At 39.4% G+C, this 27752-nt stretch overlaps 1 protein-coding gene and 1 pseudogene across 1 annotated transcript; both read right to left on the minus strand.

Annotated features, from left to right (window-relative positions):
* Positions 1-5236: 5236 nt before the first annotated feature.
* LOC141420793 (cytochrome c-like) lies at positions 5237-13112 on the minus strand (annotated as a pseudogene).
* Positions 13113-13259: 147 nt separating this feature from the next.
* On the minus strand, positions 13260-27653 carry Catsper2 (cation channel sperm associated 2). The gene is made up of 13 exons (XM_020156220.2): positions 27456-27653; positions 26490-26636; positions 25634-25807; positions 25390-25458; positions 22961-23133; positions 22327-22482; positions 21942-22066; positions 19642-19820; positions 19332-19431; positions 18944-19000; positions 15789-15994; positions 14451-14618; positions 13260-13417 (listed from the first exon to the last, which is right to left on the minus strand). The coding sequence occupies exons 2-13, from the start codon at positions 26632-26634 to the stop codon at positions 13386-13388; spliced, it is 1584 nt and encodes a 527-aa protein (XP_020011809.1). The 5' UTR covers positions 26635-26636; positions 27456-27653; the 3' UTR covers positions 13260-13385.
* Between the last annotated feature and the right edge of the window lie 99 nt (positions 27654-27752).

Here is a 27752-nt window from a genome sequence, read left to right on the forward strand (position 1 = left end):
GAAAAGGTTAGATCAAAAAGAATTAACCTAGAAGGTAACACACACGCACAGGAAATCAATGTGAGTCAATGCCCTGTATAGTTATCCTTATCTCAACCAGCAAAAACCCTTGTTCCTTCCTATTTTTGCTTATACTCTCTCTACAACAAAATTAGAAGTAAGGGCAAAATAGTTTCTCTTGGGTATTGGGGGGGGAGAGGGAGGGGGCGGAGTGGGTGGTAAGGGAGGGGGTGGGGGCGGGGGGGGGAGAAATGAACCAAGCCTTGTATGCACATATGAATAATAAAAGAAAAATGAAAAAAAAAAAAGAACACCTGCCTTCCATGCATGAAGCATGAGTTCAAACCCCAGTGCTACAAAAAAAAAAAAAAAAAAAAGTTGGAACCAGTAAAGTGATCTATTGCATCATTTTGCCAGTATTGTCTCTTCTCCCATCAAGGGTACCACATCTAGTCTGAAAAGCAAGAGGAGAATCAGAGGAAGAAGATGGCCTGTGTTGCCATAGTCTTCTTAGCTTCTGGTCCCAATCTATCCTGCAATTTACCTGAATTTCTGCCCTGGGTTCTGTAACAATCCTCTTATAATAAATTCTTTTTTGTGTGTGCTTCATAGAGTAGCAAAAAATGAAACAGGCTAGATTCAAATCCTGGTGCCAATGTTTACTAGCTGTGTGTCCTGGGGCAGTTTCTACACCTCTCTGTGTCACAGTGTTCTGTTCCATAAAAAAGGAAAAATTACCAGCACAGAGTTCTTGTGAGAGTTGAAGCTAGAGGTATGACTCAGTGCTTGCCTAGCACATGTGAGACCCAGGGTTCAATCCCCAGCACCAGAAAGGAAAAAAAAAAGTACTTAGTGAAATGTCTGGCATTTGTTTGACAAATATTAAGCACCTAACCCATGCTAGGCACTGTAAACATTCACTGAATGTTACTACTACTGTTGATAGAGAGTCACTCAAGATGAATTCTTTTATTTATTTATTTTTTTTTTGGGTGGTGGTACTAGAGTTTGAACTCAGGGCCTCATGCTTGCTAGGCAGTTGCTACACCATCTCAGTTACTCCACTAGCCTGAATTCTTTTATTTGAAATGGAAAGAGTCCTAATTAATACTGAAATCATTGCCTAGAAGTAGTTGTCTCGGAGGAAGACCTTCAGAACAAATATAGTTGCCCCTGCATATGCTAGGAGTCCTAAGAATACCAAAATCTGAAGATGCTTAAGTCCCTCATACAAAATGGAATATATAACCTACATACATCCTCCTTTCATCTCTAGAGTATTTATAATACCCATTGCAATGTAAATGCTATGAAAATAATTCTCACATTGGGGAACAATGACAAGAAAAAAGTCTGTATGTGTTCAGTACGGATGCAATATAAAAAATATATATATATTTTCAACCCCTGGTTGATTGAATCTGCAGATGTGGAACCCGTGGATACAGAGGGCTAACTGTGTGGAACATGTTGAGTCAAGCAGCGATGGGAAGGAACAATGAGATCTCCCCCAACACAGAATGAGAAATTCCGTGACAGTGCACATGATGCTGAAGTAAGCAGTTGGTTAAGTAATCCCTTTGCTGCTAAGTATTCAGACTATGTGCTACTTGAGGACTGAGGGTTCATTGGAAACATACCAGGCTATTTAAGTGTGTTGGTTACTACTGCTTATGGTTTGCTCCAAGAGTAAGACAAGTCCCAACCCACAAATGATCAAAGGAAAGAGAAATACAGAACCAGCAAACTGCAATTACAGGGCTCCAAAACAAAAAAATTAATCATGTCTCCAGATAAAGTGAAGTGAATGAGACTGGTGAGGTGATTGAAATACTGTGATCTGGTGATAGCATAGAAATACCTGGGAAAACCAAAGATGCTGAGAACTCTGAAACACTCTCACTCCCCAAAAGCTCCCATGGGGTGCCCTCTGCCTGACAAAAAGAAATGCCTCTCTTCATAAAGTACAATTATTTTTCTCACATTTGGTTTGCCTTTTGTAACTGTGATACTTATTAGTTATACAAGGATTCTCCACTTTTTTTTTTGCAGATAGGTGAGCTCAGGTGATTTAGTTCAAGCTAATGGATTGTGACTGGCCAGCAAATTTAAGAGCTAATAAAATTGCCCTCTAATAATGTCTTCCCTGTTGAGGCCCCCTAGACATGTTGTGATGACAGTGTCACAATACCAAAGTAGGCTGAAACTCCAATTATCTCACATTGATCCTCATTATTTGCAAGTTCTGTCATGGTGCATTTGTCTAGTCACTGAATTTCTTTGCACCCCCAAAATCAATACTTGCAGTGCTTTGAGGTCCTTTGCAGACATGTACAGAATGGTAAAAAGTTTGAGCCATCTGATACTTACATTCCCAGCTGAAGTGCAACAAGGTAATGCTCTGCCTCTTTGTTTCAGTTCTTGTAAATTAGTCTCTTTGCAGTATGTTTTGTACCACATTTTTTTACATTTTTGTGGGGTTTTTTATGGTGATTTCACTGTTTGAAATGGACCTTGAATTTAGTGCTGAAGTGCTACGTGGTGTTCCTAAGTACAAGAGGGCTGTGATGTGCCTTACACAAAAAATATGTCCCATAAGCTTTACTCAGGCATGAGTTATATGGCTGATGGCTGAGTCTGATGTCAATAAATCAACATTTTCTAAGTAGTAGTCTTTAATTCAACTATGTACTAGTATTTTTGCTTTGCTTAAGACAGAATATTAAGCAAAGAAGTGTAAAGTAATGTTGGGGCTATATATGTACACTTAAGTGCTTATATGTGTCTATCTGTTTAAAGATACTAGCTTAAGATAACCCAAACTTACTTTTATTAGTAATAGAATGCATAGAAAAGGAAATGCATTCTTCTTTTTTAGTGTTTTTGTTATTTTGTTTTGCTTTAAAAAATTTTTTTATTATTGTTGTACTGGGGGTACATTGTGACATTTACCAAAGTTCTTACAATATATCATAGTTGAATTCATTCTCCTTTATACCCCCTCATTCATGGAATAGTTTTAACAGGTCTCATCTTTCCATTTTCATACATGAATACATAATATTTCCACCATATTCATCCTCTTACACCCTTTCCTTGTATTCTTTCCCCTCCCACTGGTGCCAATCCTCAGACAGGACCTGCTTTACCTTCAACAACATTTATTAAATAAGGTGTCTTTAACAGAAACACACAAAAAAAACAAGGTTATATGTGATCATTTGATGAAAATGTAACTAGAGGCTCCTAAGAACCCAATCCTAACCTAACCCCAGGAGTTAGGCTCAGTAGTCACTAATTCTGTTGATTGCAGAGGCTTTAGAAAAATATAACCACCACAAATAACAAAAATTGACTCTGGCTGTCTTGAACAGCCACACTACCTTGAACTGAAATTTTCCTGAATGAAACATAAGCCTTTCTTGTGCTAAACCCCCAAAATTGAGGGGGTTAGTTTGTTCTTACAGCATAGCCTTTGACTTTTTTATCTATAAAACAGGTAATGTTGCTTATTCATCCAGTTTTGTTCATTATCTTGTACTGTAAAGTGCCAGTCACTGATACAGAGCTGGTAAATGTTACCACTGCCACCATTAGACTGGCTCAAGGCAAATTCTTCTCTTTTTTTCCTTTTGTGTTGCTGGGAATTGAATCCAGGGTCTCACACAGTAAATTTAGTGTCCTACCAATAAATTATATCCCAGTCCCAAGATGAATTCTTTCAACTAAAAGACTCAATACAAAAGCTGAAACCAAAACACAAACAAACAAACAAAAAGATGTCTTAAGAAAAAAACCTGCAGAATTAAGCAGGAAGGGGGATCACTAAAAACTCCTCCAACCCAGAAAAATTGTTTGGCACTCTTCATTGGGATTAAAGAACAGCTTTGAAAGACTGGTAATGAGTTCAGTATCGGGGACATATTACAAATTAAGTGCCTGAGGAAAGAGACGGAGATGTCTCATAGGCAGCTGAAAATTTCTTTTGGATGTGTTTTTGGTTTTTTTGAGGCAGACTCTCACTGTAAATCCAGGCTGGCCTCAAACTCTCCAGCTCTCTGCCTTAGTCTCCTAGTGCCGGAATTACAGGGCTGTGCCAGCTTTTGTGTTGTTTTTTGATGGTACTGGGATTGAACTGAGGGCCTCACTTTTGCTAGGCAGGTACTCTGCCACTGAGCCACTCTGCCAGCCCTCCTCTGGAGTATTTTAAGAGAGGCCTGGACTGAAAATAGAATTGGACTCACATCACATGGTAGGTGAAACAATAAAAGTAGATGAAACTAGTTAGAGTTTGTAGAGCAAAGCAAAAATGATGAAAACCGCACATTTAAAGAGTATGGGTAGCAATAGAAGTGGGAGAAAAGCCATCCAATGGAAAACCTGAAAAAGGGTCATGCAGCCAAAGTAGGGGAAAATTTCCATGAAGGTAGATGGTCAAAACAATTTGTGGTGGTTTTGAACTTTCTCTATTTAGCTACACTGGAATTAGTTTCCAGAATTACTTTCCCTGTGTGTGGATCTATGTTGACCAACAGAGAAATCAGGGTGAGATTCGGAAGGACAAAGTGAAGCAGTGAAGGCTCCTGGTTAGAAGTGGTGAGAGAAAAGATGGATATGGTGGTGCACACCTATAATCCCAGCACTCAGGAGGCTGAGGCAGGAGGCTCTCACAGTTGAGGCCAGACAGTAAAACCCTATCTCAAAAAAGCAAACTTGTTAAACAAACAAGAAGTGGTGAGGGACAGACACAAAGGATGTCCTTGTCCTTGATGAAGAGAGGAAGGAAAACAGGAAAGAGTCAGTCAGATAAAGTAACCTTATTTGGCTTCCAGCAGGGTTTTTTTTGGGGAAAAATATGCTATTTAGAGGAATCCATACAGTCTTCAATGCACAAATGTGTGTCACCTTATACTAGACTATATAATAAGCTTTAGAGCAGAGACCAGGCCCTGATACACCACAAGTGCCTAAAACTTTTCCTGATACAGAGTATTAAATGAAGAATTTATTACATAAACAAATTGACCCTACTCCACTTATTTCTGGTCCACATTATAGAGGCTACGAAGTGTAACATGGTTTTGAGTTTACTTCTTTCGCTCAGTAGACTTAAAAGTGGTCACTGCAGAGAAAAGACCTTTTCTTTTTTCTTTTTTTTTTGTTGGAGATAGGACAATTCTGTGTGTGTGTGTGTGTGTGTGTGTGTGTAGTTACTGGGGTTTTAACTAAGGGCCTTGTGCTTGCTAGGAAGGCGCCCTACTGCCCTGGAGATGGAACAATTCTTTATAAAGGAATTCTAGTTAATAATTGTAGAAGAAATGAGAAAAATAGAACACCACTTACTAGTCTAATTATTGCAAACAAGACCCACCCATGAAAGCTAAAATAAGTGGGCAAATGTTTAAGCAGAAACAAAATACTTACATAACCTCAAAGCATCTCCTCCTAAATATTTATGAAGTATAAAGGGAAAAATAGTTAGCTTTACAGTGGAGAAACCAAGCAGACATCACCCAAGGGGTCAAGGATAACATCACCAGTAATAAACATCACTAACACATATCCTCTCTATGATGTCCGGAGAAGGTCAGTGATAATTCTTCTAAAACCTCATAACCTCAGTATAATCATGGAGATCATGAAAATATCAGATGAACACAAACTGAGGGATATTTTACAAAATACCAGACCACAGCCTTTCAAAACCATCATGAAAAACAAGGAAAGACTAAGGCAACCAAGGAGAAATGACAACTAAGTATTATATGCTGGACTGGATCCTGGAACAGAAAAAGGACATTTGAATATAAACTGGTGAAGTCCTAACAAAGTCTAGTTTTGTTAATAGTGTTTTACCAGCATCAATTTCTTGGTTTTGATACCTATATCACGGTTATTAAGACACCAACACTGGGGAGAGCTGGATGACATGCACATGGGAACTATCTTGGCAACTCCTCTGTCAGTCCAAAATTATTTCCAAATAAAAAGTCAAAAATACTTATTCCACTCCAAGTTACCCAAACAGGAAAAATACAAATGTAACCATTGTGAAGATCTTTGTCTCTCAGATGCATACCTTGCAAAAGTGGTAAAAATAAAAAAGGCCTGCATTCACACACTGGATAGTTTTTCTGTCCTTGAAACTGAATGCCACGCCAGTGTATTAGTGTACATTTATAATCTCAGCACGGAGTGGCTAAGGCAAGAAGACCACAAGTTTGAGGTCAGTTTGGGCTATATAGCAAGAGCCTATCTCAAAACAAAACAAAACAAACAAACAAAAGAAAACAAGCAAAAATAACACCTGAACATCATAGGGCTAGGGTTCTAGCTCAACTGTATACTTGCCTGGCACACAGAGGCCCTAGGTTCAGTCCCCAGCATTGCAAAAACAAGAAGAAAACAAACACAAAAACCCATGAACATCATGGCTGGTACACAAAAGGAATTAAAACTTTTGTTATAGGAAAAACAGCCAGGCACCAGTGCCTCATGCCTGTAATCTTAGGTACTCGGGAGGCAGAACAGAGATCAGGAGGATCGTGGTTCAAAGCCAGCCTTGGTAAATAGTTTTCCAGACCCTATCTTGAAAATACCCAACATAGAACAGGGCTGGTAGAGTGGCTTAAGTGGTAGAGTGTCTGCCTAGCAAGTGTGAGGCCCTGAGTTCAAACTCCAGTGCTGCTGAAAAAAAAAGAAAACTGAATTTCCTTTTGGACTGTTAGGGTCTGGCTGATGAGGAATGAGGCCTAGGAATTATCATAGGTTTTAAAACTTTAGAAGGCCAGTAAATAACATAAATACTTTTAAACTTTTATTTTAAATCTAAGAACACAGAAATAATATAAAGACCAATTACAATAAAGAAAAATTAATATTCATAACCAATAATACAAGTCAAAGCAAAAAAATTAAAAGTTAAACTTATGATAACAGTAAGTAGAAGGGGTGGGGCAAAAAAAGAGTAAGTAGAAGCTGGCTATTACTGTAAAATGTCTTTCCTTCTTGCATACTTATATACTTTATACTACAATAAACAAATATTTTTTCTACTGCCAAGTGGGAACACATTGTTTATGTCCTATTATGCCATGTGATAATAATTAGAGCTCAAATTATGTTCCAAAAGAAAATCTTAAAGCCATGTGAAAAATGTAACCTTTAGTTAAATTCAAACAATATCTAAGTCCTAACTTAGGGCTTCGTGATGTAGCTCAATGACAGAACAATTGCATAGCATGTGTGAGGCCCTGAATTTGATCACCAGCACCACAAAAAAAAAAGTAACTTTACTACCAACAAGTTCCAGAGGAGCATTCAGAGGGCTTCAGAGCACTGACATACAGCTTGGATACCTTCCTTAGGAACACTGGTAAAAGCTACAGCTTCAGCAGGGGTGCTTGAACAGGGACCAGATAGATAAGAAGCTACAGGAACACTGCCAGTGGGGCTTGCTCCTTATACCTTACAGTATTTGTAGAAGATTTGTATTTAGTCAGACAAACATTTTTTTTTGTTTTTCATCAGCTATTATTACATGACTCTGGGCTGCTAGAAAGATGATTAAAAAAAAAAAGAACAAGTGAGGGCTGGCAATATAGCTCAGTGGTAGAGCAACAGACAAACAAATACGGGAGGAAAGAAAAATCCCCCTTGTGTAAATTTTTTCTCCCTTCCCCTTGCCCCATTAAGTTTTAATATTATTTTGATGATCTGAAGAGGAACTAATGTATCCCAAGTGCCTGGAACACTGTTTGTAAACATAAGAGCTCAACAAATATTTGTTGAATAAACTTTATTATGGTAGTATAAAAAAAAGATAATTTCCACTGAGAAAGTTGTAAGAAAATGTCCCATTAAAACTTATAAAGTAGTGCTTTTGAATCCTTTTTCTTTTTTTTTTTTTCAATGTTGGAGATTGAACTCAGGGCTTTCCCCATCTTAGGCAAGCCCTCTTTCACTGAGTCACACCCCCAGCCCAGTGCTTTTCAATCTTTCATGTGCATATGTATCACCTGACCCAACAGGTGGCACATCCTGTGAGAGGGGACCTAAGACTTTATATAAGATGAAGCAATTCTCCTGGTCCTCCAACTATACTTTGAGTAAAGCTGCCTACTCACAGAGAAACTACTTTGTGGATAGCATAGGTGAAATTATTAAATGATGCTTTCCTACTGTTTTATTATGCTTATTATATTCTGATTGCCAGGTTCAATAGATGCTTCAGTTGAGGTCTTACTGAACCATTCCTCTCTTGAAATTGTCTTAGCTTTAAAGACATTGTTGTAAAATGGTTATTCTTCTGTCTCTTTAGCTATTCCCCCTCAGGCTTCTTTGCTGTCTGTGCTATTAAATATCCCTATTTCCCAAGTTTCTGTCTCCAGTCCTCTTTTCTTCTATTAGAACTAAATGGAGCCAGGTGTGGTGGTACATGCCTATAATCCAAGCACTCCTACTGAGACAGGAGGATCAGGAAGGAGTTCAAGGCCAGCTTGAACTACAATCATATGACCCTGTCTCAAAAAAAATATTTTAAGTTTTTTCTAAATATACATGCAATATTTCTTATGATGGGGGGATTTTTTTCATGTGAGTTTTGTTTTTAATTATCTTAAAACATTTTATGGTCACATAACTTATTCCTCTACTTCAATACTTCTATCCAATGAATTCGCAGAGGGCACCAGTACCAATCACATATGCAATAGTACCAGTTTTTTGTGCTTCTGAATAGCTGGTTAAAAAATAATCCTGAGCTATAACTTAATCTGCTTAATGAATTCAAAAGTAAAGTCTAACTTGCTATTGTACCTATCACACTCATTTTTAAAAGCACCTTAACTTAAAGATCAATTATGAAATGTGTTAAATATTTATTTGATCTTATATGTATAACCACACTATAATGCTTTCAGTAAGTAAAAGGCAGCATTTTAAATACAGGAAATTTTACTTAAATTGGTTAGTAGTCAAGACCGAAAATATAAACATTGTTTCCTTATCTTCAACATTGCCTTTGACTGGCAAATGATCACAAACTGAAACAATTGAGTCTTGCTTGGTTCTGAGACAGTGAAGGGAATTTCCCAGTATTTTAAACATATTCTTGCTAGGCGCCGGTGGCTCATGCCTGCAACCCTAGCTACTCAGGAGGCCAAGATCAGGAGGATAATGGTTCGATGCTAGCCTGGGCAAACAGTGCCGTGAGACCCTATTTCAAAAAACCCTTCACAAAATAGGGCTGGTGGAGTGGTTCAAGGTGAAGGCCCTGAGTTCAAGCCCCTGTACTGCAAAAAAAAACAAAACAACAGAAACACAAACACACGTGCGCGCGCACACACACACACACACACACACACACACAAAACCCCCATATTCACATAACCAGTTATATAAATCTAAATATAAAACCAGTCCTCACTAGGTTTTGAGATGGCATTCCCCAGCTTTGTGAAAAGTTGAACATTACTAATTAAGTCCAATCTTTAGAAATTAAGTCCATATCTTTAGAAAGGGAAAACAGTAACAACATTTGCTTAACTGGAATTATTTTTTTAAAAAAAGACCACATTCACTTAACTACAAGCCAATTTTACTTAAATCAGGACTGTTCAACAAAAATATTCTGTTAGCCATTCATGATCTGAATTGTGGTGTTATGAGATCAATTAAATTATCTTATACATAAAAAAGCCATGAGACATTTCTGTTTTGTAATAAATTAGGCAGTAGCTATTGCTTTTGAGATAAGCTATCAAGTGTGCCCTTTCTTCCTTCTTAATGCCAGTGAAGATCATTTTTGTTCCAGGGATGTACTTTTTGGGATTCTCCAAATACTCCATCAGGGTATCCTCTCCCCAGGAGATGCTTTTGTTCTTGTTGGCATCTGTGTAAGAGAATCCAGAGACCTGAGCTGTCTTGTGCCCAAATAGACCATGGAGATTTGACCCATCTTGTGCTCACCTCCCTTTTCCCCTATATGGCACTAGGCACACTTCTGAACAAAAATCTTCTTGCCTTTCTCAACATCACCCATTTTTAATTTGCTCTTTTATCACTATCACAATGAAGGAACTGTTCAGAAATCAGACACACTGCTCTCTTAATGGGGGGATTTTTATATATTTTTTTATTTTTTTAGAATTGCAGGTATATCTTTTTTTCATTTTTATTAGAATATATTCATTGGACAGGGGAGATTCATTGTGACAATTCCAAATAGCCTTACATTGCACACTGGTTAGATTGCCCCCTCCAGGTCCCCCACCTCAAATCCCCTCCCCAACCACTTAAAGCAATTACAAGAGGTTTCATCATTCTATTTCATATATGTATGTGAAGCCCATCAACCATATTCCTTTACCCTCATCTCCCCCATTTAATGGGGGGATTTTTAATATGTTATATATTGATTTTTATTTTAAAAACAGACTAAAGGTCTGGAGGTATGGCTCAAGTGGTAGAGTGCCTGCATGGCAAGCACAAAGCCCTAAGTTCAAACCCCGGCACTGAAAAATAACAGTGACAACAACAAATATACTAAAATGCTTTTCCTTCAAATGTAATGTTGTTTCATTTTAGATAATCTTTACATACTCCATTTTGAGCTACAATTTATATAACATAAAATTCACCATTTTAAAGTATACAATTCAGTGTTTTTAAATATATTCATTACGCTGTGCAACTATCATCACTACCTAATTCCAGAATGTTTCCATCACCCCAAAAAGAAACCCCACTACCTATTAGCAGTCAGTCCCAATTCCTCCCTCACCATGCTCCAGGGCCAATCACTGATCTACTTTCTGTTTCCATGGATTTGTCTATTTTAGACATTCAATTCATTTTCATTTTTCCTACCTTGGCTTTTCTGTGAGACACACTCTTAGGCACTGACTACCATAAAGGACTTTATAGTTGTCTCCTTACCATTCATTCATCCATTCCCCAGTGGACAGTAAACCTTAAGATTAGGTGTGATTGACTCGTCCTTCAGTTCCAGAGAAAGTCTTAGTGATCTCATCCACCTCACCTCTATGACTGGTTCAGGAGTAAGCATATGACCTAACTTCTTGGTGTAACTAAAGGGTGCTCAGGATGTGTTTGTATGTAGTTTGACTTATATGCAGTTTATTTTCTTCCTTTCTTTTATTTTGTCATTTTTACATTTACTTACATGTGTATATACTGTTTGGGCCACCTCCCCCCCCACCGACTTATATACAGTTAATGCCCAAATTTTAAGTGGACGTCTTGTTGGATTCCTACATCTATATATACATGTGTCACCACCACACATATCAAATTATAGAATATTATAGTACTCCAGATTCCTCAAAGTTCAGAAGCTTTGTTCAATGACTGAGAAAGTCACTATTTCTCTTTCTCCAGATGTGAATAAATAGGTACATAGAGGCCTATGAGCTTCAGTAAGGTCAGCCTAAAGATAACAGGAACACACAGAGTAGAGCAGAGACAAAAGGATTGCAGAGAAACAAACAACAACTCTGAAAAGTATATTTTTATATATTAAAGAGCCAATAGGTGGTGGCGCACACCCATAATCCCAGTTCTTGAGAGACAATGACAGGAGTTCGAGGCCAGCCTGGACTACAATGGCTTAGACTACAACAGGGAGTTCTAGGCCAGCCTCTTTTGCATAGCAAGACCCTCAAAAAACAAACAAACAAACAAACAAGCAAAAAAGAGCCAATAGAGTAAGTTATTTTATTGTTTGAATAGTTTTAATTTTTCTCAACTCGAAATTTTTTTCTTTTTGCAGTACTGGGGTTTGAACTCAGGGATTTGCAATTACTAGACACATGCTGTACCACTTGAGCCACTCCATCAGCCATCAACTTGAAGTTTTTAACCTGGCTTAAAATCTTAACTCTGCCTCCTACTTGGCATGCACCCTTGGGAAAGTTACTTCTTAAGTCTCAATTTTCTGATCCCTAGGTTGGATGTCGGTGGCTCATTCCTGTAATCCCAGCTACTCAGAAGGCAAACATCAGGAAACAGTTTGCAAGATCCTATCTCAAAAATACCCAACACAGGGCTGAGATGTAGCTCGGTGGTACAGTGCTTGCCTAGCATGCGCCGAAGCCCTGGGTTCGATCCCAGCACCAAAAAAGAAAAGACAAAAAAAAAAATACCCAACACAAAAAAGCGTTAGCAGAGTGTTTCAAGTCATAGAGTGCCTACCTAGCAAGCACAATGCCCTGAGTTCAAACCTACTGCCAAAAAAAAAAATTTTTTTTTCTGATCTCTAAAAAGTGGGAGAACAGTATCTTCCATACATGGTCAGTTTATGGAATATATATATATACATAATCCATATGTAGGCAGCATAAATGTATAGCATGTATACATACATACTACATAAAAATATTTTTGCATATATGAAGCACTCAATAAACGATGATAGAATTTTTAATAAGCACTAAAGATCTAAGTTCCCCTCTAGGTAGTAAGTCAAAAATCAATCATCAGGAGATAATCACCTTTTCAGTGATGTTCTAAAAGTGTTCCTGCTAGGAACACCTAGGGTTGTAGCTAGGAACCTAGGGTTGTAGCTTGCCTACCATGCTATAGAACCAGGATTCAATCCCCAGTACCACAAACAAAAAAGGTGTTTCTACTTTGATGAGAAGTCCTAACACTAAAAAAACAAACAAACAAACAAACAAACAAACCGTGAAAAACTTACTGATTTTTTTGCTTTCCTGAACAATAACAAAGAAGTAGAATAAAAAAGAGACTCTCTTTTGGCTCAGATATGTATAAATGATGCCTGAATTGAATTGATCGTAGGATTGAAATAAAGCCAATTGAGATCAGTTTTTTAAAAAAGTTAATGGTACACAAGAGAAGCAATGTTAATAGAGTATGCAATGAAGACAGTACTTCTCAATTAGATACATTAACGTGTCAGAATCTCCTTACAGAGAGGTTTTACAGGCTGCATCAGAAGGGGAGAAAGTGAAATTAGAACTCTTATTAGGAAGTAAAGGTTTCAAGAAGGATCGGGGCTAAAATTATAAAGTCAAAAAGAGTCAGACTTGGACTGGGGCATGCTCAAGTAATAGCACACTTGCTTCACAAGTGCAAGGTCCTTAGTTCAAACCCCTGTACACCAGAGTCAGATTCAGGAGCTGTGGAAAACCAAGGAGCTCAGGCTTCACTGGCATCTGAACTTTTTTGCCTGACCACCCTTTTGGTATCCTCTATGTCTCAGACACATAGTTAACTTACTTACCAGCAGTATTTATTAGCAATATTTATTAGACAGTTACATTTTAAATTCTCTATTTCCAAATATTGCCTTCATTATCTTTTGCTGGGCCCAAAGATATTGAAACCATTCATTGTGGGCTTTACTTGTCTTCAAAGTTCATTAGTGCCTGCACTATAAAGAAATAGAGTATGAGGCCAGAGAGCTAGGCATATTTGGGATATACAAATATTACTTTTCTGGGTTCTAGGTTCCCACACAAATTTTGACTAATCTTTACTTAAATGAAGTCATGAGTCTGTTTCCTCTTTGCCATAAGCAAGTAATCAAGAGTAAAGAGAAACCATCTTTGACTTTCTCCTCCCTTCTACCCTGTTCTCTCCAGAGAACAAGTGGGAAGGCAGGACTAAGAATGACTGGAAAGAGCAGGATTAACTTCAGGCAACATTTTGATGTAAGCAAAGCCTGTCTTTGACATCCTGTTCTAAATTCCATGTTCCAATGTTATAAATTCTCCCTCCTATTGACCTCTTGTGCCCAACATACACACACACATACACACGCAGAAAAGTCCTCTTCCCTAATTTAATTCTTATTTTCATATTGGGTTCATTTTAATGAGATATGAGGAAGAAAACTCAGACATTAACCTATATTAAAATGTTGACGGGGGTGGGGGGAATTGCCTCTAAATCACAGTTTTTTTTTTACTTTTAGAGGGAAATTTTATTAATTTGAATTAATCTCCAAGTGGTAAAACTCTACTATATAAATCATATTGAGCATGGCTCAAGTGGTAGAGTGCCTGTGTAGCAAACATGAAGCTCTGAGTTCAAACCCCAGTGCCGCCAAAAACAAAACAAATAGCAGGGAATGGTCTGCCCAAATCAACAGCCCACTTTGTCCTAATTCCAAACAATAAGAATTGGAGAGTAACCTCTAGGGAAACAAGATCTCAGACCTCATAGAATTTGGGCGTCCCCTACTGGAGAAGCAGAGTTTCTAAGTTCTCTCTAAGTTAGAGGAAATTGGGACACATGCCCAGAATGTGACATACCAAACAGAATTTGCTTTTTTTTTTAGGTGGAAAGCAGAATTTGAGAGGCTGAAGTGCAAGAATAGTGAGCATCCTCTTCTTTCTCCCCAGTTACATGTGTTATTCCCATGTACTTGACTTCTTGTCCTCATGACTGCCCTACATACATACCTGCAAAGTCTTGCAACTTCTTGCGCTCCTCTAGGTTATACTGAAGCTGTTCAAGCAACTCAAAATATCGGAAGAGTGAATCTCTGGGCCAAACAACTTGGTCATCCTGATCCATATCCATTAGCCCATGCAGATTTTCGTGCACAAGAGTCTCCCAGTCCACCTGATCTGTAGGGAGGAATGCTTCTTAAAAACACATCTAGGGGCTGGTGGAGTGGCTCAAGTGGTAGAGCACCTGTCTAGCAAACGTGAAGCCCTGAACCCTGGTACCACAAAAAAATGTCTAGATTTGTGCAAGTTCAAAAAGTGTTATGGAAATTAGAAATAAGGGCAAAATAGTTTCTGCTGGGTATTGAGGGGGTGGGGGGGACAGGGAGGGGGTGGAGTGGGTGGTAAGGGAGGGGGTGGGGGCAGGGGGGAGAAATGACCCAAGCGTTGTATGCACATATGAATAAAAAAAAAAAAAGAGCACACACACACACACACACACAAAAAAGTGTTGTGGATTAAAAAAGGCAGAGGAAAGGGGACGCATGGAGAGAAATGCTCCGTCACCAAAAGAACATGTTTTATAGAGAGCAAAGAGAGAAATGACCACACTTATCAAAAGTGAAGCAGAAGTACAGGGAGATAAGCCAAGCTCAAAAAGACAAATATCACATGTTCTTGCTCATTTGCGGAGCGTAGACATAGAATGATGATGGTGATGGGACATGGATGCAAAAGGGGGACTGCATGCGGGGGTCAAGGGAAGAGGGGAGGAAGGGTACTGAGGGATGAAGAGGATCAGAGCCTGCTGGGTGTGCGTGTGTTTGAAAAGGGGAGGGAGAGGAAAGAATGAGAATATAGTGATACAATGAAGGCGTGAACTTGTCCATGTGCATGTATGGAACTGTCGCATTAAATCCCTTCATATTATTAACATATGCTAATTTTAAAATAAAGTAAAGTTTAAAAAGAAAGGACAGGTGAGAGTGAAGCTACCAATATACAACATAAGCATATTCAGAAATGTCACAATGAATCCCCCCCTTGTACAACAAATGTATGTTAATAACAATGCTTTGAGAAAAAAAAACACAAAAAAAGTAATGAAGAATAGAAAATCAGACTGGTATAGAAAATTGGAAACAGATTTAGTGGATAAAGGATGTCTTGTGCATGCCTGTAATCCCAGCACTTGAGAGAGTAAGACAAGAGGAGCTCAAGTTTAAGGCCAGCCTGGGCAACATTGTAAGATCCTGCTTCAAAAGAGCCACCAAAACAAACAAATAAAAAAAAGATTGAGATGTCTTATAGAGGAGTCTAAATTCAAAGGAAAGAAACCCTTCTGCTCACCATTATCAATCACTTCAGGTTTTGAAGAGGAGGGACTGAAGGAAGATGCAGAGGAGCTAGAGGGGGAAGATGGGGACTTTTTTGCTTTTGATGGGGATTCTTTTGTTTTTGATGAAGATTCTCCCACTTCCTCTTCAGCAGCAGTTTTAGACTCTTGTTCAGAAAGTTCTGATAAGTCCTCTGATACCTTTTGTTCACTACCTTTTCTGTATGTGAAAGGAGAAATTTTATTGCTTTAAATACATTTATAAACCTGGTGCTGGTGGCTCACGGTTATAATCCTAGCTACTCAGGAAGCAGAGATCAGGAGAACCACAGTTCAAAGCCAGCCTGGGCAAACAGTTTGGGAGACCCTATCTCAAAAACACCCATCACAAAAAAGGGCTGGTGGAGTGGCTCAAGGTGTAGGCCCTGAGTTCAAGCCCCAGTATTGCAAAAAAGAATACATTTATGAGCTATGACTAGTTCATTTTTTATGTTAGTCCTGGCTCTGGCAATCCCCTAAAGCTTGGATTAAATGCTATGACGGACATACTATTCTTAGCCTCTAAGGTCAGGCACTCCCTATCTCAGTCATCCCCAATGTATCATTCTTTCTTTTCTTCTAGACAAGGTTTCCCTATGTAGCCCAGGCTGGCCTCTAATCTATGATCTTCCTGCCTCAGCATTCAGAATGTAGGGATTACACACATGTACCACCATTCCTGGCTCTAGCATGTCATTCTTAATGTTTTTCTTCCTTCCCACATCCAGTCCATCAAGAAATCCTGTTGGCTCTACCTTCAAATGTATCTTTTCTTGGGGCTGGCACAGTGGCTCAAGTGGTAGAGCACCTGCCTAGGAAGCATTGGGCTGAGTTCAACCCCCAGTAACATAAACATTATATATATATTTATTTATTTATTTATTTATTTATTCATACACACACACACAATCTTTTCTTAGTAACTCAGTGGCATGACCCTGGTTTGAGCCAACATCATCTCTTGCTTAGATAGCAGCACTGCCTCCTAACTAATCTCTCTGCTCCGTCCCTTGTTCTTCAATAGTCTGTCATCAACACAGTAGCCAGAGTAAGCCTTTTAAATGTCATTTCATGTCATTCCCCTCTGCTTCCCATTCCCTTGAGTAAAAGCCTGAATCCCAAAAATGACCTCCTATAGCCCTATAGACTTGGGCCCCCACACATTCTCTCTCTGAACTCATCTCCTGTCACTCTTCCCCCTGCTTATTCTGCTGTAGTCACAATAGCCTCCTGACTGTTTCTCAAACATATTAGGGCTAGAGGCATGGTTCAAGTGGTGGAGTGCTTCATAACAAGTAAAAGGCTCTGAGTTCAAATCCAAGTACTGTCAAACACATTAGGCATGCTTCCAGTTTAGAGTGTCTCTGACACTCTTCCTGTAGATATCCACATGGAAATCTCATCAACTCCTTCAAGTCTTTGCTCACATATTACATTTTTAATGAGGACAACCCAAATGCCCTGTTTAAAATTATAACCTATTGCCAGGCTCATGCCTGTAATTCCAACACTCAGAAGGCAGAAGCAGGAGGATCACAAGTTCAAAGCCAGCCAGTCATCTACATGGGACTATAGAGAGATCGACCCTGCCTCAAAAACAAAAACAAAGACAAAAAAAAGTCTATAACCCATATGAAATTCCCACGTTTTACTCCTGATCCTGCTAAACCTAGTCTAATTTTAATTTTTTATGTTTACCATATCTTTTTTTTTATTGTTTTATTATTCGTATGTGCATACAAGGCTTGGGTCATTTCTCCCCCTGCCCCCACCCCCTCCCTTACCATCCACTCTGCCCCCTCCCTCTCCCCTCCACCCCCTCAATACCCAGCAGAAACTATTTTGCCCTTATCTCTAATTTTGTTGAAGAGAGAGTATAAGCAAGTGTTCTTGCTGGTTGAAATAAGGATAGCTATACAGGGAGTATCTTGATATATTATGTACATGTTCATTGCTTAATGTCTCTTAAACTTGACTATTATGTAAGCTCCATGAGAGCAGAGAGTATTGGGGTTTTTTGTTCACAAATATATTCAAGCACCTATTAAGTATTCAATAATTATGGTTCTTTTTCCATTCTCCTATTTATTGCTAAACATTTAGGCATTTTGTTGAAATATGTGCATTAGTTTCTTGTGGCTGCCACAGCTAATTACTACAAATTTGGTGGTTTAAAGCAACAGAATCAGGGGATTAGAGAGGGGGTGGGGAAAGAGGGGAGAAATGACCCAAACATTGTATGCACATATGAATAAAATAAATAAATAAATGAATAAAATAAAACAACAGAAATAGGACTGGCAGAGTGGCTCAAATAGTAGAGCACTTGCCTAGCAAGCATGAAGTCCTGAGTCCTGAGTACAAACTCCAGGATAGCCAAAAAAAAAAAAAAAAAAAACAACCCAGAAATAGGGCTGGAGATGTGAAAGCATTTGCTTAGTATGTGCAAGTTCCTGAGTTCAATTTCCAGTATGGAAAACAAAAACAAACAATCAAAATCTACTCTCTCACAGTTATGGAGGTCAGAAGTCTGAAATCAAAGGGGTTGGCAGGGCCTTACTACCTCTAGAGGCTTTAGTAGAGAAGGTTCCTTGACTCTTGCACCTCTGGTAGCTGCCTGGCATTCTTCAAGTACCTTGGCTTGTGGCTGCATCATTCTAATATCTATCTCCATCTCTGTATCACCTTCTATACCAGGTATGGTGTAGACTACCATAATTCTAGCATTCAGGAAGGAGGCTGAGGCAGGAGGCTGAGTTCAAGGTCACCCTAGGTTACATGGTGAAACACTTTCTCAAAAAAAAACCAGTACTTCTATTCTCTGTGCTGTTACTTCTCCTCAGTCTATTTAAAGGATCTTTGTCATTCTTATTTCATTACTGAATTTAGGGCCTCCCTGGATAAGCCAGGATGATCTCAAGATCTTTAACTTAATGATATCTGCAAAGACCCTTTTCCCAACTAAGGTCACATTCACAGGTTCTAGAGAGTTAGAACATGGACATACAATTTGTGAGCCACCACTGAACCAATTACAATGAACAGATTATCTCTCAAAGTCAGTCTTTGAAGATTTCTACCCTTTCCTCCTTCATGGGTTTCCATCCTAGTTCACATGCGCCCTACTAACCTGTCATCCATTTTGCTATGGCTTGATCTCGCTGCTCCAGGGGACAGGTTTTTTCTCCTGCAAAACAAAAACAAACAAAAACTGAAAGGAACAATGAAAATAGTGAAGAAAACTATCCTTAAATAGAAGTGTAATAAAGAAAAAGAAAAGAATTCAGATCAGTAAGTGATCAGTAAGTGAAGAAAAAGTGAATGGAAAAACAAATGGAAGTGAAGGAGTGTAAAAGAGTAGAACCCCACATCAGATGAAGAATTGGGTAACATACTAGAGTAGAAGAATTCTTAACCTTGGGAAAAAGTGAAGTCACAAAGCCAAGAGTAGAAATAGGGACTATAAGGTCAGAAAACCCTTGAGAAATAATGTTGGGTTTGAATAAAGAGAAGCAGACCTCTGGATAATTTGCCTCTTGAATATGTCAGCTTTGTACTGAACCTCCAGATGTGTCATCTCCTCAGTCAGCTCATTCCTGATATTCTGGAAGTTAGTAACTGCCCCAAAGGGCCATTAGGAGTTGGGAGATGGTGGTGACTAGACCTGGGGAGAGGGCTTGGGTAGGGAAAAACCCAGTGAAATATCTGTCCCAGAACCCAAGCCTTCTGCTACTCTGGGTTCTCTACCAACAACCCACCAATTGCAGCTGTCAGACAAATTTCTTCCCAACCATCCCTCCTGCCAAGTTGCACCTCCTCTGTGCTTACCCATCATAGCTACTATGATATTTCTAAATATAATGGAGCCAAGCAACAGCCAAAGGATGATATAGATGCTACTGACGATACGGCTGGCTTCAGGCACCTTCCAGATATCCTGAAGCACTGCATACCAATGATCCAAGGTGAAGAGAATAAACACAGTCACTAAGGAATTCAGCAAGTCCCTAAAGAAAAGTGTGAACAGATACAAGCAGAGATGGAAATCTCTTAGAAACTGTATCATTTTTAAAGCAACATAAGAGCATTTCTTTGTAGGTGCTCTAACTTAGGTTTCTTTTTTTACCATATTTGATTTTTTTTAACCTAATCATTCTTCAGGTGGAAGTTGTTTTAAAGTTTTCTTTTATCATGAATAACCTATGAACTTAACACTATTCCATTAGTCCTGGGGCATAGTAAGTACTCCACAAACACATATTGACTGAATTTTTAAAAGATGAAAACCTCACCAGCTAGATATTTTTTCTAAGTTCATTCTCTACTGCTTTATGGACTTTGTGTAATAGAAGGTCATTCACAAATTTAGCAAACATCATTCCTATCTAACTTGCTGAAATGAACTGAAGGGCAAACAAATAGATGGATATGTGGCATAAACATATGTGATCCCCAATAATCAATGATAATGAATACATATAAACAATATAAAATTAATACAACTAATTATAAATTAATTATTTTGAGGCTGAGGGGGTGTAGCCCCATGGTAGGGCACTTGCCTAGCATGCATAAGGCCCTAGGTTTGGTCCTCAGCACAAAAAATATTTAGATGCCTTCAGAGTCCTCTTGTCCATAAAATAATCTAAATTGTTCTCCTTTCCTTCTTAGTCCACCAGATACTTTTTTTTATTGAAAACATCAGGGAGGCCAGCCTGTGCTACATAGGAGACCCTGTCTCAAAAAAAAAAAAAGAAAGAAAAACAGAAAAAGGAAAAAGGCCAAGTATGGTGGCTCATGCCTGCAATCCCAGCTACTCAAAAGACAGAGATTGGGAGTATTACAATTTAAGGCTAGCCCAGAGAAAAAGTTATCAAGACCCCCATCTCAACCAATATCTGAGCATGTGGCACACACTTATTACCTCAGCTACACAAGAAGCATAAATAGGAGGATTACAGTCTGGTCTAACCTGAGGAAAAGTGCGAGACCCTGTGCCCAAAATAAGCAAAGCAAAAAGTGATGGGAATGTGGCAAGGCACTTGCCAAGAAAGTATGAGGCCCTGAGTTCAACCAACAGTACCATACACAAAAAAAAAAAAAAAGAAAAGAAAAAATGTCAGAACATGAACAGGATGAATGCTAGGACTTTCTTAATGCAATACTTATATAAAACCACCTGTTAAGAGCCTAAGAGGAGTCTTTACTGCTATTTCCCTCATGGAGAGGAGGAAATGTTTTCCCTCCCCCCATTTTCCCTACTCTCATCCTGTTATACTAAATTCCTTTTCCAATAAACCTTGCTATCATTTTTACCATTAAAAGAAAAAGTCTAAGAAAGCTGGATGAAGTGGTTCATACCTGTAATCTCAGCACTAAAGAGGTTTAGGCAGCAGGACCTTAAGTTCAAGGCTAACCAGGCTATATGGCAAGACACTGTCTCAAAATACAGGAAGAAAAAAAAAAGTGTCTAAGAAAGACCTGAGAGGTACTAAGAAGACTGGATTCCAGCTGGGTGTGATAGTGCACCTCTGTAATCCCAACACTTGCTTAGAAGGCTGAGACAGGAGGACGGTGAGTTCAAGGCCAACCTTGGGTACCTAGCAAGACCCTGTCTCAACAAAACAAAACAATAAATTCAAGTTTACTTTCTTCTAGGAAGGAATGTTTTCTAGACCAAGTTCTTATCAGGGTCAAATCAGTGACCATGTTTGAGAGTTATACTAACACTGATCATAAATACTGTGTTAAATACTGTGCTAACTGCTTAAATGCTTTACCTTATTTATCCCCACACTTTTCTATGGTAACACTGCTATTCTTCCCATTTTTTTAAACAGGTAACTGAGTCATAGAAACCAGAGCTTAACTATTGAAGCATACTATATTTAAAAATGGTTGATGAGAAATTGTTTGAATTTGTAAAACCCAGAATAAATGCAGAACTAGCTGTTTCTACCCTCAAAATCAGAGTTAACACTATTCCTTTGCTTTCTTTTCCCCTCTCCTTTTTGTGTTCTAGTCCAGTGTTTTACAATGAGCCATACTTTTTGTATTATTGTACTTCCCAGTAAAGTATCTAAGCCAAATTCTCTCCCCTCACCCAGGCTTCCCCCAGCCCTGCCTACGAGAAGAACATGTTGTACTCCAAGTCCTCACGAGTTGAGCGGCTGTATTCTTCAAAGAAGTAGACGCCAGTCACAGCAAAAATGTAGAAGAAGATGAGCACCAACATCAAGAGGAAGGTCATGCTCTGGAGATCATGACAAGTCAGAGGTGGTGATCTCCATTAATAGCCCAGTCAAACCCACCTGGCTATCCCCCACCAAACCCTGACTTCTACTGGGAGCCAGGTATCTCTAAACCACAGCAGTTTATTCCCAATGCTTTCTCACCCAATTACATTTCATGGGACCTTTCATGGCCTTCTCTGACCCTCCCAGACTTGTTTCATGTTAAATGTTACATACCTATCACTTTGCCCCTTTACTTAGGCTGCAACAGTCAAATTACCTTAAGAGCCCTGACTAGGGCCAAAATAATCACTCGAATTTGACGGAATCGTGCAAAGAGTTGGAGAGATCTCAGCACCCGGCAGATCCTAAGCAGCTGGAGCCATACAGACTGGCCTGAGACCCCTAGCAATGTCATAACTTCAGGAAGTAAGGACTGTAGGAAAAAACACTGATTATGAGTACTTATACCCAAAAGCACATTTGCCCCTTCATCCCATCTTCTCCACAGTTCCCTGGGCACTATCCCCTGATAGCCTTCTCTGGAGATTGTTCCCTATTCAGCCTTTTTATACTAAATTACTCAAAACTCTGTACTTCAACTTGTTTAGATATAAAAAGGCGATAAAACTAGTGTTGTGGAGCACAAATGAGATAAGACATGTAAAATAACTTTAAATAGTGCTGGCACTTAGGAAGTACTGAGTAACTGGAAGATGTTATTGCTGGGACTGGTATGGTTATAGCCTACCTTACTCCTAATACCAACAATTCCTGAGATTACTGACTTTTAGTTTTAGGGGGAAAAATTTTTTTTAAATTAAGTCAATTTCTGTGTTTCTTTCTATTGGCTTGCTATTTACCTAGGCACATTGCTCATCCCACTAACTAATCCTTAGGATATCTATTCTTACCAACATGGTAATAACAAAGTCAAAGACATTCCATGCATTCCTCCAGAAGAGGACAAAGCTGGACAGCCACATAAGAAGGATCTCCAAGATGAACATAAACAAAATGAACCAAGCTGACACCTCCAAAGTCAGCTTCAATGGCCACAGTTTGATATTTGCAGATTCCAGCAATTCTGTGAGGACAGAGCAAAGAAGGAATAAAAAATTAAGGAAGTGGGAAGCTAAATGAAGGAGAATGATCACTTATAAGCCAGTTGTGCCCACTACTATTCCATTTTTCTTTGAGTTTCTCTTCTTAACACTGTTGTGTCAACCTGAAAAATATAGGGAAAGACAGAACTAATCATGAAAAACAGCCCCTACTCATCTCCTGTTGATTCTGGTATGTCTAACAGATGCAAGTCACTATTCATTCTGGGGTCACACAGCCACCAGGTGACTTCCTTCTTCACCATCCCCCACTCCCACCTGCTGTACTGTTAAATTAGTCCCAAAGTTCACAAGAAAGCAATGGGTCTTGAGGACAGAATGAAAATGTAGGGTTATTATATGTTAGGTACTTTATAAGAGAGGTGGAAACAAGAAACCAGATTCATTCATATTAAGTTATAATATGAAATCACTTGGTCCTTTGTTACCTTTCTTTCCCCTTCTCTGCTGACAAAAATTGATACTGTTCTGAAAAGGAAATTGAATTCTATACCCTCTCTCTAGAACCCTACTATCATTTGTTATTTGTTATTTCTTAACTCATTGCCTTTATCTTTCAACCCTCTTCATCACTTTTATACATTAATGTATGACATGTCCTAGAAAAAAATTGAGATCAAAATAGACCTAAAAGCTAAATAAGAAATAGTGCATAGCATTGGTGCTATGACTTTACACTTGTCCTGATCATGGACTGGATCAGGACAAAAAGAATATACTTGTACATTCAACTCCCTAGGATTCCTAAATTGGCCACTCCTTAAAATCAATGGGGTCACATACAGTTTTAGGCTATGCACTTTTTCTGCAAGTTTTTCTTCTATATAAAATATTTCTCAATGGGTGCTGGTGGCTCATGGCTGTAATCCTAGCTACTCAGGTGGCAGAGATCAGGAGGATCATGGTTCAAAGCCAACGCTGAGCAAATAGACCGTATCTCAAAAATACCCAACACAAAAAAGGCTGGAAGAGTAGCTCAAGCAGTAGAGTGGCTGCCTAGCAAGCATGAGGCCCTGAGTTCAAACTCCAGCGCCACCAAAAAAAATTCTAATATGCACAATTTTCACTTTGAACATCTCTGAAACTATTCAAAGATGCATCTTACAATGATGTGTTCCAGGACTAATTTCATTTCTTAATGGTAAACAGTGCATTTCACATTGATGACATCACAAAGTTAAATTTCAATCTTTTCTTATGTGTGTGTGTGGTTCTGGGGATCAAACCCAGGGCCTCTCACCTGATAGGCAAGCATTCTATCACTGAGCCACATCCCCATCCTCATATGATCGTTAATATAACAGTAAACATTAAAATTTGATATTTAATAATATGCAAGTCTAAGACACTGTTACTTCAATTGCTTTTTTACATCACATACAAACAGTGAAATGACCAGGCACTCAAGAGGCTGGGGAAGGAGGATCATGAGTTTGAGGCCAGCCTGAGTTAATAGCAAGAACCTGTCTCAAAAATGAACAAAAATGACAAAAAATTAAGTGGGAAATTTCCCCAAAATAGTGAAAAGTGAAACAAGTATTTGTACTGTTTTCATCATTCTGAGCAGTTTGACTTTTATTTTGAGACAAGGTCTTGTTATGTAGCCCAGGTTGGTTTGAATTCTCAATCCTCATGCCTCAGCCTCATGATTGCTAGGATTACAGGTATTTGCCACTACCCCAAGCCTGAGAAGTTTGTTTTAGATGACAAATGAGCTCACTGATTATCTAGATGTCCCTCAGTTTTAATACATTTCATATTATTTATGATGGTTTTACAGTCATTTACTCTAAGTAAGTTTTTGACTCACCTATCATAATCATCCCTTAACTTTACATACTTGGTGAGCTTTCTTATTCATGCTAAATAATTTTTCTAAATATAATTGTTTAATGTAAATGTTAGCTCTTTCACTGACAGGCACCAATATCTTTAATAGAAAAGGTTTAAATATTAGGCTAAATTGACTAGGTATAACTGATCTTCTCATCTCTCCTTTCTTGTTACATTGGTACATATTACACCTTACCTCTAAATGTATAGACTACCTGTATCTCCTATGCAGTACTCCCAGAGCCCTCCAAATGTGTCTACAACTTAACACAAACCCTACACCAGAGGGTGTAGGGTTTTCCCATCATAATTCAAATGATATTAAAAAATGCAAAATGATCAGTATTTCCAACCCACTTCCTCTTTCATTTGACGTCAGTTCTTACCTATTTCAACCATCAGGACAACTGTATTCAAAAAGATGAGGAAGATGATGAAATATGAGAAGCAAGCAGCTATTTTCTCTTAAGGAAACATACAGAGTAGAGTTCTTTCTGATTTATGCAGCTGAGATAATGACAAGAACATAAACTGTGACAATTTGAAGACAATGAAGTTAGGAAGGAAAACAGAAGTCAGTAAGCAGATGATGAACAGCCACGGATAAAACTGAGTGACACGAAAGGATACATTCAAGAACCCATCCAGCCCACAAGGACAGAGGAGGCCTCTGACTGCAACGCACTTGAAGCCTGCTCAACATTCGCTGTGCATGTGAGATCCGCCCTACACGTCGGGGCTTTATGGAGAAGCGTACTAGCTGGTGTTGATCTCCCAACATAACTTTCTTCTGACGGGAAGGATCTATAACAAAAATGAAAAGTCTCAGCTACTCAGATAGAGGGACCACAGTTCCAGGGCATCCTGGGCAAAGTTAGCTCTAGACTCAATCTGAAAAATAAACTAAAAGCCAAAGGACTGGGGGCATGGTTCAAGTGGTAGAGTGCTTGCTAGCAAGGCCCTGAGTTCAATCCCCAGTTCCTCCAAAAAAAGCGTTGGGGGTGGGGGGGAGAGTGAACAAATAAAACGTTCTTTGGGGACTACCAAAAGCAGGTAGAGTTGGGGGGCAGGGATACTGGTGAGATAATGGGCCCCCTGGTACAAAGGCTTGCCTTGCACCGGCTCTTTCTCACAGCAACTAAGAATACTGTTAGTTTGGAGTGAGAATTAATGTATCATTTACAACCAACACTGACCATGCCCATGAATAAAAATTTTAAGACTCTGGTGGAAACTTTTTCAACTCAGATAAAGCCTGTAGCTATCCTGGGTCTAAAAAAGAAGTGACATGGGTTCTATCTCCTCAATTCAAAGAGTTTTATTTATTAAGCTCTGGATTTATCAAGTTTGTGTAGCCTCCCAACCCAGCAACTGAACCAACCTTACTGAATTTTCCACCCTTAAATTTGTCTCTCTGCTTCCTACTCTTTGGAGGTAGTAGATGTAGTTAAGTGTAACTAGTGTAGTTAAGAAACAAGCTGCTGACCAAGTATGTCCCGGAGAGTGTGCCGCGGCACTGCTTGGCTCAAGCCTTGCAAATGCTCGATGAGAGAGAAAGTATCAATGAGACGGGAACGAATGGCATCCGCTCTGGGCAGTACCATGTGACTTTGTTCTGCAGAAGTAGCCATGTCTGTTAAGAAAATAATAAAAAAAAAAAAAAAATCAAGGGTCATTTCATTCTTAGAACTGCACCAGGATTAGAAGGACTTTTTTGCCTCACTCTTCCCCTATCCTCTTTGCCTTTAAAAGACATCAAGAAGCCCGTATCTAGGATCTATGAGCAGTTGAGCATAAACACAATGAAACTTCAAGGCTTGTGTGTGTGTGTGTGTGTGTGTGTTTTAAACAAAAGATGACAGTAGTTATAAGAGAGTTATTGCTCAGCCGATCGAGTGAGCAGGCACTTTCTGACAGCATTTTTAATTAAAAACTCATTTTAAAAAAATTCAGTAACTGGGCACCGGTGGATCACGCCTGCAATCCTAGCTACACAAGAGGCACAGGTCAGGAGAATCGTGGTTGAAGCCTGCCTGGGCAAATAGTTCTGCAAGACCCTATCTCGAAAGAAAAAAACCAAACAAACCCATCACAAAAAAGGGCTGGCGAAATGACTCAAGTGATAGAGCACTTGACGAGCAAGCATGAGGCCCTGAGTTCAAAATCGTACCGCCAAAAAAAAGATATCAGTAAAGAAGCAACAGCCACCAGGGTAGGAGCCCCAAAGCTGGACAAAGAAGAATCCTGGCCCCATCCCAGACTGAGGGAATCAGGCAATGAGCTGGGGCGGTGATGGGGCGTAGGTGGCTACCCCCGAAAAAAAAAATTACTAAAAAGACATTGGACAAAATACAACAACCAGCCTGCCATTTTGAAAATGAGTCTGTCCCAAGTGCGTCCACTCCAACGCTCCCTCAGGGACCTTCTCTTCCATTCCGCTTCTGGGCCTCACCTCGGCCCGAACTCTCTTCCGCCACTCAGTCCTGACTTCAGTCCTCTGTCTCCAGTTCCGGAGCTCTCTGATCTCCACTCCTCCCTACTCAGGACAAACTCCCGGCCTAGCTGTACCCCACTTCCCACCGCCCCTCGAGCTCCGGCTACCCTGGGCCCAGCACCCCCACAGCTGCCTCCCACCCGGGCCCGGCCCAGCAGCGCCCTGCGCCCTGCTCGCCTCCTCGGCCCCGCCCCCGCGCGCCCACCATTCGGCTGTTACCAGATGGTCCCGCCCACCCTACGTAGGCGCGGCGCA

Source organism: Castor canadensis, chromosome 2 (genome assembly GCF_047511655.1).
Source record: "Castor canadensis chromosome 2, mCasCan1.hap1v2, whole genome shotgun sequence".
NCBI lineage: Eukaryota > Metazoa > Chordata > Mammalia > Rodentia > Castoridae > Castor > Castor canadensis.